We start from the raw sequence: 12,500 nt of genomic DNA on the forward strand, positions 1-12,500 counted from the left end.
ATAATGATAATCTAGCATTGATTTCAGGAAGATTCGATAATCAGGCGAAAAATGACAACGTGTTTAGTGTATTCCACTAAAGGGCTATTATCGCGTCTTTTCCTGGGATTACTAAGAATCACCAAAACTATACTCATATTCAAAACGGTATAAAACGGAAATGTACGGATGAAAAAACAATCTGTTTTTGTTGTACACGTTGACTGGAAGCAACTCACTGACAATCGACAGGTGTATTAGACCCATAGCTATAATATAAGATATATTTTAATATTTCGCAAATATTAAAATATTTCGCAAATCTCGCAGTCTCCCCATTGATTAAAGCGATGGCGTTCTAGCGCCCCCCTGGCTCATTAAGCGATGGCGCTGAATGAGTTAACGATACAATAGCAACAAGACAACGCTAAAAGAAAGAAACATAACACAAGGTGAGGGAAGATTCCATTACATATGTTGAGCTTTTACACGTTAATGGCATGTTTTCTGTGCCAGGCTAATTGACTCATTCATTCCAGCTGCAAGTCTGGTCCCGTGTTGAGCAATACTTCCTCATAACTGCACAGGGCTGCGGGGAACAACAGCTCCTTCCACAATGTCTTCTCACCAGGGATTCGTAGCGATTGTATGAACAGTTGTGCGTCATTCGTTTGACTGAAGAAAGAGCCATTTTCTGAGGTCGTCACACTGTGAGCTTCTCTGTGGCTTTTGCGTTCTTGTTAAAGGAACAAGCCAACATTATGTGCTTACCGTCTTCTCCAGAGTCAGACAAGAAGATAGATAGCAATTTCCTCTCTGTGCGTTCAGTAGAAAGCCAGCCTACTGTAGCTTCTTCTACCCCCCACTCCCATACCCTGCTTCTTCTGCCCCCCCCCCCACTCTCTGCTACTACCCCCTGACCCCTTACCTGCGTCTATTGCCCCCCCTCACTCTCTGCTACTACCCCCTGACCTTTTACCTGCTTCTATTGCCCTAGCCCCTGACCCTTGACCCTGCTTCTATTGCCCTAGCCCCTGACCCTGCTTCTATTGCCCCAGCCCCTGCCATCATTGCCACGTGGTTGTTGTCGAGTCACTGTCTCTTATCAGCCCAGAGGACAGACCTGTGTTTAGTGATCTGCTCTGACGGGAACGTGACATTGTGAGTCACGCCCCGCGGGAGGAGAAGTCGAGGAGGAAGCCGTGGTGGTTTTTTTTTCTCCCACAATCCAACATCTGTTGCTTTTTTTAAATTCAATTATTGTATTATTTATTATTATTTAATCAAATATAGAATATTACGTTGACAGCCCTTGCCCAATGTTTGTGTGTGTGTGTGCGTGTGTGTGTGTGTGTCTGTGTGTGTGTGTGTGTGACCGTGCATGCGTGTGCGTGCGTTAACGCTGACTCAGCCAGTAGGCCTGTGGAATAATATCCGTGGCACTCCCACAGTGAACAAGGCTCCGTGTTTAAAATGCTGACACCTGTATTATTATTCCATTCAGCGGCATCAGATATGTACAATAGCTAAGTGGTATTACACCGCCCAGACACGGCAGGCTATAGATCCCGTTAAGTGGACAGTTATATCACATGCTCTGTGGCGAGGGGGGCCTTGAACAGGACAGTGTTTAATACACGACGTGCCACCGGGAGCTGAACCCACAGCCGTCTCAGAGCAGTGCAGACCCTCGGTCACGGAGGCAGGGTGGGCACGCGGTCACCACCACAGGAGAAGGATGTATCTGCGATATTAAAGGGCCAGTCCGCAGTCAAACCCCCGGGAGTCACTGGGGGAGACCCTCATTTCCAATGAGTGTATATGGGATTACAAAACACACACACGGTCAATTTAATACATATACAATAAATCACACGTGATCAATCGATCTCAGTCAATTGGCCCCCAAACCATCAAAAGGCATAACAAACATTTTATGAACATTGATATGGCTGTATGTGGATTTCAGAGGGATTGCTTGTGTTATTTGTGTTTGTGTTACTCTTAAGACTGAAGTAAAAGAGACACATATACATACGGTATTCTGATTAACAATGGGTTACAAAAGTAAAATAAAATACAAATAATATATATTCAAAAAAGTCCATCTGCGGATCAAACTCTTCAATAATGTACATGAATATACAAGAAATCAGGATCGGAGCATTAATTGTAATAGTTGATGGATCATTTTGGGGAATCTGTTGTGTTTGTGTTGTGCGTGTCTTTTGAGTGTCTCACTTGCCCCGCCCCTTAAGCCCTTCCCATAGTCGAGCGGACCGTACACGGAGCAGACTCCCGCGGGCTCAAAGCTGACCCAAAGCAGAGTCCAAGTGCGAAGCTCCTATTTTCTGACGCTCGGACGTCCGCGGCGCCCACTTGGTGTCACACAAACTGGCGCGAGGTGTAAACTGGCGCGAGACATGTAGGAAATTGGTCCGCAGAGATCCGCTCGACTATGAAAGCTCAAAGAGTCCAGTGGACCTCTGCAGAGTCCAGTCCGTGTACAGTCCGCTCGACTATGGGAGCACCTTTAGTGTAAAGCAACTTCATGTCCCCAATGAAGGCAGGACAGCTGGGAAAAAATCACATCACCCATCTGCAATATCAACAATTGTGAATGCATTATATTGTACATGATACAGTTGGGGGTTATAAAAGTTATCCATCGAGTAGTTTAAACTGTAGAATAATGACAGAGTTGAATGAATTAAGTTTTATTTCGAACAATAAATCAAAAGAAATAACAATGTAAAAAGAAAAAATATAATAAAGTAAGATAAAATAACAAAGTTATCTAAAAGTTATCCATCGAGTAGTTTTAACCATAGAATAATGACGGAGCTCAAAGACGTATAATAATGATAGAGTTCTAATGTTCTCTCCATTCTAAATGCCCTGGCATCAAGGGCTGCTCTGATTGAAGTATGACGGAGTGCGGAACGGCCGACCGTGACATCTTAATAGCGTGGCCAAATTGAATAATGAAAATGGTATGGGTTCAGAAATGACTGAATGTCCTGGATTATAATTGCCTGCTGTAATAATATGTACCATAATGAAATTGTGCCTTAGGGGGCCTCAGAGTGGCTCAGAGGGCCTGTTGTACTTGTGACATCAAGCACCAATCCCTCCTGTCCTTTTGCTATACTGTACACTATATCTAATAAAGCACACATGCCTTACATATACTGCCCTTAAAAAGGCCAACAGCAGTAACTGTGCACCTATTTTTGTGACTTTGAAGTCATAACAGGTTAATGCCGTGGCCATTGTAGGGCAGTATAAAAACAACTGACTCATAGAAGCAGCGTAACACAATATCTCTATCTGTCTCTGTGAGGGTGCTTTCACACTAGGGACCCCGGGGCCGTTTCCGAGCACGATTGTCGTGTAGTGTGAACGGTGCGTTCTGTGGCCGGGACCACTTGAAAAGGTGGTCTAGGCCTCTAGGGAACGATTCAGGCGTCCCCGGGCATGGAACGGGCACGGAACGATTCAAGTGTGAACACAACTGTACCAAAACACGGAAGAGGCTCGCTGTAACAACGTGACGACGACACAACGTCGTAACTATTCGACTGTCCATTGTGGAATTCAAAAGAGAATAGGTCTGTTTCTCACCTTATTGACGGACGCGAGTAGCATCTTAGCAGAACAAAGGCATTTCTTGATGCGAAGGACGACTCCATTGTACATGCGTTGACTATTTCTCTAACGATTTGTCGGATACTAGATGACACAAGTGTACAGTACTCTTGTGTTCATTGGCGGATCACAAACCCACTAGGTGCATACCGCCACCTGCTGTATCGGGGTGTTGCTCCCTCAAGTGTGCTCGGGAACAAAACCAGATTGGTAGTGTGAAAGCTGGCCAGTGAGGAGGGGGGATTATCGTTTTCCGGGAACAGAATGGAACGGAACGAAGGCAACCGTTTCTAATGTGAAAACGCCCTTAGACGTAAAGCAAATCAAACATATGTTTGTGAAAGATTTGTATTGATTTCAAATCGAAACAGTGATGGCAACTTGGTTGTTGTTCCACTGTGCTGATCGAACATTCATTTCAAATCAAATGACTAAGAGGTAAACGTTCAGAATGTTACCTGAACCGTATTAGTTATTATTCAATAATGTCTCCCAATTTCAAACACTGGGATGGATCGCTCTAATACTTGAGTTGTATGAGTTATATCCTGAAAGATGATAATCGCATCTCTGGTAAAGAGATTTAAAGACCCCTTCTCCATGAGTGCATGTGCGAAACACAATTGATTCAATCAACTAGTGGACAAAATCATTGTGACTATTGGTAGAATAAGAACATCTTTGAGTTGAGGACAGTCCTACAGCTCTGAAGTCAACGTGAGGTTATTGGTTAACATACACATTCAGCAGGATATCTGCGGGGTCTTAAAAATTAGATTCATAATTCTTGGTGCGTCTGGCGAGAGCTTGTATGGAACGTGTGAGAATTGAAATTGCCGCGCAAGTGCAGCAGTTCAGTGTCGCTATGTGTTTTTTTTGCTAATATGGTCGTGAAATTGGTAGTAAATATTGCTCTAAGTGGTACTAAAAATTTCTCAAAGAGTCTTAAATGTAACTTAACCTGCAGATACCCTGACATTATACATGTAGTACTGTGGCAGTGTGTCTCCTGCCAGCCTCCCTCTCTAGACTGTGTTTGCATCAAATCAAATAACAAATAAACTCTTTCAATGAAACTCAATAAATCTCAATAAACCATAAAATATGTCCAATGTCAGGTCTGAGTGTGCAGAGTGTGCAGCGTGGTGAACATCAGGCACGTGGCCACGTGCAGAGCGCGGGGGGGGGGGGGGGGGGGGCTTTGGGTGCCCAAGCACTTGCCCATGTGCCCCTTGATGACCAAAGTACCCTTAATTTCCCTTTTTATTTTTTTTTATTATTAAAAAAAAATTAAAGGGCAATGCCCATGGTCCTCATAAGAAATCATTTTAACAATTAATAATATTATAAATAAAAATAAATATTTGAACGCCTCTCTGTCTGAGGTGCATGGTTTTCTGTTATGTTGCGTACAACACCAACTCCTCATGTCCTCTAACCCTGAGAGTGGTCTGCAATTGAGGAATCTTCAAATAATAATAATTATATAATACATTTTGATAAATCCCAAATTATTCTAAGACATAATCATCATATAGTATGATGCAGTTTGTTGTAAGATTCCGTGTTACATTCTCTGAATATTGGTTGCTAATGCTATAGTTTGGCTGGTTACGTTACGCTGTAGTTGGTGTTCTAACATTTTGATACATGTGCCCTTTTTAAAATGTGAGCACCTGCCCCTCTAAAGGTCTCTGCACGGCCCTGGTGAGGCCTAACTAAATAAATTGTTTGGTTCCTGTTGGTTGTCAGTTAAGGCCATGGGAATTTATTTAATTACATTTTTTATTACATTTTTTCCCACAGCGACTATGGATAGGGAATTTCTTTATTTAATAAAAATGTTCACGACAACATGGATGCATTGTACTCTGCCAGCATGTTTAATATCCATAATACTAAAGGTTAATAAAATACAAAGACACTGTACTACAAAAGTACAATGTACAAAGGTAGTATTATTAAAAATGCCACCCCTAAAAATACTACTCACTAAATATCCTGACGTCAGAGAGCTGTGAAAATATTGTGAAATACTTGCTTTTTATATATTCTCATTATTGACATGGACTGCACTTTTTGACTAAGATTTAACTAAACATTATTGTAAAAAAAAATTAAATAAAAAAAAAAGGGTCGGTCGGCAACCGGAACCAAACCATTTATTCTGCATGGCCTGAACAGACCCACCAGGGTCTAAACTGTGGTCGGTCAGTGAGCGCGTGTCTCCATGTCTCCAGGTACCGCCTGGCCGGCCTGCCGGGGGACTACCAGGAGAAGAACATCAGCAGCCCGGAGACCAACTACTGCCTGCTGACGGACCTCATCATCTGGACCCAGTACCAGATCCAGGTGGCGGCCTTCACCGGAGCGGGCCTGGGGGTCTACAGCACCCCGGTCACCGAGTACACCCTGCAGGGAGGTGGGGACACTACACACATGACACCTACATCACACCTCAGGCAGACACACACACACACACACACACACACACACACACACACACAACACACATACTGTTACGATTCCTGGAACGTTTCGTTGGCATGTCGATGGTAGAGAGGAGGAGAACCCAGAATGCAGACTTGAGGTAGTGACGGATGAAATAGAGGAAGCACGAGTCGTGGAATAAAGTAATAAGTTCTTTACTGAACGTGGAAAACAATACAAAACTGACTCACAGGGAACACGGAGAACATAAAAGGTTGACAGCACACAGGATGAGGGTAACATGAACAATGGTCCAGCACAGGAGGGCAGGGCAAACAACACTAATATACACAGACTAATTGACACATGAGGATGATTGGGAACAAGCCCCAGCTGTGTGGGAAAGACTGAAACAACCTGGGGTAACATACTGAAACATGACAAGACTAAATAACACATAGATACAGACACAGGGGGAGAATACACTAGACTAGACAATGGGGCACAACACAGACAATAGATACACAGACAACAAACAAGTGAGCACAACAGATAACAAATTAATAAACATAGACAAACACAAATGCAGTGGTGTATTGTTCATGCGTGGTGCTGTAAGTCCGATGACCGGTCCAACAGGACCGGGGGGGTGACAACATACAGTACATACACACATGTGAAGACACCTACAGTACATGACACATCAGGCAGATACACACACAACACACACACACACACACATACACATGCATTAAGGCACATACATGCTCAAGCATGAATGCAACTACACATGCATGAAAGTACACACACACATGAGGGAACTCACACACACACACACACACACACACACACACACACACACACACACACACACACACACATATATATGATATACACACACACACACACATATACAACCATGCATGAAGGCAAAATATGCATATGCACGAAAACGCATTCATACATACACATGCACACATGCATGCATTAAAGCATTATTCAGTACAAAACACAAGCATGCATTGGACACAAACACACACATGCACGGAGGTACGTACAAGAACGACACAAAGATACACAAACGCTCTTAGACATGCACTGATGCACACATACAGTACACACGCATGCAGGAAAACACATACGCACAATCGTGCATAAAGGCACGTGCACAGTGGAGAGACCGTGCATCGTTGTAGAGGAATCCTTCATCTGTTGGTTTTATCACGGTTCAGTGATATAGCCGTGGCAGTTTATCTACAGCAGATATGCAGCTGTCACTATTAATAATGTTTATTTTCCATAAACCAATACATTCATAAACTTTATGCAACCTGTGGACATTTGTGTTTATTGGACAGATTATTTACAGTAGCGTCACGATCCGACGTTTGAACTTGTATTTCAAACTGTTTGAGCGTGTAATCACGGTGCATCATGGGAGGCTCGTCAGAGCTGCTGAGGCCTCAGAACGACCGCAGGTGGATTCTGCTATTTACCTCCCTATACCTGCCCCCCTATGTTGGACTCACCTACATTAGCTAACCCTTTACTGGTTGTATTTCTGAGGCCTTTTTGACGAGAATTGATCGTTGTCATTGGGTCGTTTGGGTTGTTTTGGGTCGTGGCAGTCTTAAATGCCCTAACGCACATCCCACACATATATACATGTGTGAACAAACAACAAGTATATAGTACCTAATACAAACATATACATCCAAACAAGAAGGTATACAGTATACAGTACATACTATAAACATACACATGCCTACAAACAATTCAATACAACAGTATATGTATATACTGTAGTACATAATATATATAGTACACAATACATACCGGAATGTGTGCATGCAAAACAAGCGTGTACAGTGGGCACACACACACACACACACACACACACACACACACACACACACACACACACACACACACACACACACACACACACACACACACACACACACACACAGTTGATGACCTTTTTGCATTGTCTTTTTTAGTTTAATCAACTACATTTGAAATGTCATCATCACTCTCTCCTATAATATAGTTGATTCAACTGAAACAAGACCAGTTATAGTAGTTATAGTTATAGTAGTTTTAGTTATAGTAGTTATAGTTATAGTAGTTAAGACAGACGCGGTCACGACACTAATTGTTTCAAGAAGGGGGAGTCAGTCAGACAGTCAGTGTGTGCGTGTGGGTGTGCGTGTGGGTGTGTGTGTGTGTGTGTGTGTGTGTGTGTGTGTGTGTGTGTGTGTGTGTGTGTGTGTGTGTGTGTGTGTGTGAAGGAGGATGAAGAGTCGGAGGGTGTGAAGAGAGGAGGCAGTGGAGAAGGAGGAGTGTGGAGGGAGGTAGAGAGGAGACAGGAGGAGGGGAGGGTGGAGAGGAGACAGGAGGAGGAGAAGGAAGAGGATGAGGGAGGTAGAGAGGAGACAGGAGGAGGGGAGGGTGGAGAGGAGACAGGAGGAGGGGAGGGTGGAGAGGAGACAGGAGGAGGGGAGGGTGGAGAGGAGACAGGAGGAGGGGAGGGTGGAGAGGAGACAGGAGGAGGGGAGGGTGGAGAGGAGACAGGAGGAGGAGAAGGAAGAGGATGAGGGAGGTAGAGAGGAGACAGGAGGAGGGGAGGGTGGAGAGGAGACGGGAGGAGGAGGAGAAGAAGGAAAAGGATGAGGGAGGTGGAGAGGACACAGGATGAGGGGAGGTGGAGGTAGAGAGGAGACAGGAGGAGGGGAGGGTGGAGAGGAGACAGGAGGAGGGGAGGGTGGAGGTGGAGAGATGACAGGAGGAGGAGAAGAAGGAAGAGGATGAGGGAGGTGGAGAGGAGACAGGAGGAGGGGAGGGTGGAGAGATGACAGGAGGAGGAGAAGAAGGAAGAGGATGAGGGAGGTGGAGAGGAGGCAGGGGAGGAGGAATTGTGGACAAACAGGTGCTGTTGTCGCTGACTTTTATACACGGACTGTATATTATTATTATTATTATCACACACACAGACACACACATGTGCACTCACACACACACACACACACACACACACACACACACACACACACACACACACACACACACAGCCAACTCCCATGTCATTATTCTAGCCGTTGGGGACAGCTTTATAGACTAAGGGAGTTAGTATAGTTAATTATTCTAATGTACTTTAATGAGAGAGGCGACAATGAATTGGACACTCTCTCTCTGTCTCTCTATCTCTACCTCTCTCTCTCCCTTTGTGTTTCTCTCTCTCTCTTTGTGTCTGTCGCTCTCTCTCTCCTTGTGTGTCTCTCTCTCTATCTCTCTCTCTCTCTACCCATAGAGAATAGGCGTAGACTCTGAACCTTTATAACATTACTCTTCTCTCTCTCTCTCTCTCTCTCTCTCTCTCTCTCTCTCTCTCTCTCTCTCTCTCTCTCTCTCTCTCTCTCACACACACACACACACACACACACACACACTCACTAACATCCCCCCAGAGGATGGAGTTTAGTGTTTTATCTGTAGCAGCGAGCTGTACAGGGTTAGAGGCCATTCCCCGAGAGGACAGTTTGCACAGCGGAAGAGAGGGAGCATTAAGATCAATTAATCTGTCTCTCTCTCTATCTCTCTCTCTCCTTATGTCTGTAGCCGCTTTTCTTTTTCTTCCTCCTCATCTCCATTTCTTCTGTCTCTCTCTGTCACTAGCTCTATATCCCTCTTAATCTCTCTCTCCGTCACTAGCTCCCTCTCCCTCTTAGTCTCTCTCTTGACCTGTTTCTCTCTATTTCTTTCATCCCTCTGTCTTTTCTCTCTATACTACTGTACCTCAATATCTATTATTTTCGGTCTCCCTCTCTTCTCTCCTCTTCTCTTCTCTTCTCTTATCTCCTCCTCTATTATCTTCTCTTCTCTCTTCTCTCTTCTCTTCTTCTCTATTCTCTCTTCTCCTCGATTATCTCTCCCCCTTTCTTATCTTATCTCCCCCTCTATTCTCCTCTCTTCTCTTCTCTTATCTTCTACTCTCTTCTTATCTTCTCTTCTCTCCTCCTCTCTTTTCTCATCCAGTCTTCTCTTATAGTCTAATCTATTCTCTTCTATTATCTATCCTTCTCTTCTATTTTTTCTTCTTCTCTTGTCTTCTCTCCTGTTATGCTCTCTTCTCCTCTCCTCTTCTATTTTATTCTCATCTCTTCTCTTCTCATATCCTCTCTTCTATTCTCTTCTTTATATTCTCCTATTTTCTCATTTCTTATCTTCTCTTCTCCTATTTTCTATTATCTTCTCCCCACTTCTCTTCTCTTATCTCCTCTTCTCTTCACCCCTCTTCTCCTCTTTTCTCTTCTCTTCTCTTCTCCTATATTCTCTCTTCTCCTCTCATCTCTTCTCTCTCATCCTCTCTTCTCTCCTCATCTCTTCTCCTCTCTTCTATTCTCCCCTCTTCTCTTCTCTCATCTTCTCTCCTCTTCTCCTATTTTCTCTTCTCTTCTCCTCTCTTCTCTCATCCTCTCTTCTATCTTCTCTTCTCTGTCACTTAATGTATTTATCTTGCTTCCTAATATGCCTTCCCCCCTCTCTCTTTATCTCTCTCCCTCTTTCTCTCTCTCCTCTCTTTCTCTCTCTCTCCTTCTCTCTCTATCTCTCTCGTTCTTGCTCTATCTCCTCTCTCTCTCTCTCTCTCTCTCTCTCTCTCTCTCTCTCTCTCTCTCTCTCTCTCTCTCTCTCTCTCTCTCTCTCTCTCTCTCTCTCTCTCTCGCTCTCTCTTTCTCTCTCGCTTTAATTTCTTTATTGGCTTTTCTTCCATTTTCCACACATTCTTTCACATTTCTTTCCTTTCCGCGCCCTCCATTACACTCTATCTGTGTGTGTGTGTGTGTGTGTGTGTGTGTGTGTGTGTGTGTGTGTGTGTGTGTGTCTTAGTGTCTGTGTCTTAGTGTGTGTGTGTGTGTCGTCTGGTCTCTTTGGCTCAAGTAGATGATATAAAGGGCATTCCCATAATGCCGCAGTGCGTTATCAGTCCGCGGCTCACAAGCATCAGCATAAACCCCTTACAGTGTAATCACCATAACGCCTACACACACACACACACACACACACACACACACACACACACACACACACACACACACGCACACACACCAGACACACTCCAGGCTTCACCCTATTAGAGGCAGGCTGGTTTTAATGTTATCATGGTCTCTCTCTTTCTCCCTGGCCGGCTGCTGTACTACTGATAGCCTCTGTTCAACACATAAATATACACAAACACACACATGCACACATTCATAAACACATGCACGCGTGTGCACACGCACACACACATACTTACACCCACACACACACACACTCACATAAATAGTGAGATGAAAGCTTGCTATAGTTATTCAGCCATGCTGTCTTATTCATTCCTCATGGCAGACATGTTGGTAGGCAAACCAAGGCTTATTCTAATCAATTAACAGGTGGTCCTGATTAAGATGGAACCCGTGGCCTATGAGCTGTGGGCATGTGGGCATGAAAGCGCCCGGAATCAACCTCACAGCCGCTATATATATCATTCTCCAAGACTTCCATTAAACTAAAAAGTCTGATCTTGATATGATAAACTATCACAAGTTCTTTCTTTTTTTCCCCCTTCTTTCTTTTCTGAAAGTTTCAAATGAGAAACAGATGATGGTCAACGTGGTTTGACTGTAAATGAGACAGAGCCTTGTAGAACCAGGGAGATTATTTATTGTGTTGTCCGCAGATAGTGAGTCCCTGAATGGAGCGTCTGTGGGGGATCTGCGCCTCTAGCCTAGAGATGGAGGTGGAGGTGGAGGTGGAGATAGAACCAGGCGGGAGTAGTGTTCCCCTCAGGGAGAGCCCTCACGTCACCACAGTGGTGCAGGTAGAGTTCTACATATCAAGGGGAAATAGAAACGGGGACTCAGTCCAAACCAGAATAATAATGAGCGGAACCAGTATGTGAACCTCTCCCACCGTGCCTCCCTGTATGTATGTTAATCCTTTGAGGTTGAGTTGTCTATTATTCTACTGGATCTCGGTCGCTTTCAGTGACCAGCAAGTGGTCCTTTTAACCTCGTCGTTATAATGTTTATTTTTTTTATCTACTTTTTCTCCTCCTCTTTTTCTGTATTTTCCGCCCATCCCAATTTAGTCGTTATGCCAATTCCCCCCTCCCCTTCCTGGTCGTTGCGCGCATTTGCCCCCCACGTGCCGGTCTAGGGAGGGTTGATAGATACTATCACATGTCCCCTCCGATACATGCGGAGTCAGCCAGCCACTTCCTTTCACCTGACAGCGAGGACTCTCACCGGGGGAGCGTAACGTGTGGGAGGCTCACACTATTTCCCCCAGTTCCCTCCCTCGCTGAGCAGGCGCCCCGACCGACCTGACCTGTAGGAGTCGCTGTTTACAACGACCAGGATACACACCCCGCCGGCTTCCCACCCGCTGACACTGCCAATTGGTTA

At 44.5% G+C, this 12,500-nt stretch overlaps 1 protein-coding gene across 1 annotated transcript in view; it reads left to right on the forward strand.

Annotated features, from left to right (window-relative positions):
- sdk1a (sidekick cell adhesion molecule 1a) overlaps window positions 1-12,500 on the forward strand; it is a gene marked incomplete at its 5' end in the record, with an annotated part of 439,376 nt that overhangs the window by 272,157 nt on the left and 154,719 nt on the right. Inside the window, 1 exon segment of the mRNA XM_084319476.1 lies at window positions 5,868-6,049. Within this exon segment, the coding sequence (XP_084175602.1) occupies window positions 5,868-6,049 (182 nt within the window).

This window comes from Notolepis coatsorum, assembly GCF_963971535.1.
Source record: "Notolepis coatsorum genome assembly, chromosome: 7".
Taxonomy (NCBI): domain Eukaryota; kingdom Metazoa; phylum Chordata; class Actinopteri; order Aulopiformes; family Paralepididae; genus Notolepis; species Notolepis coatsorum.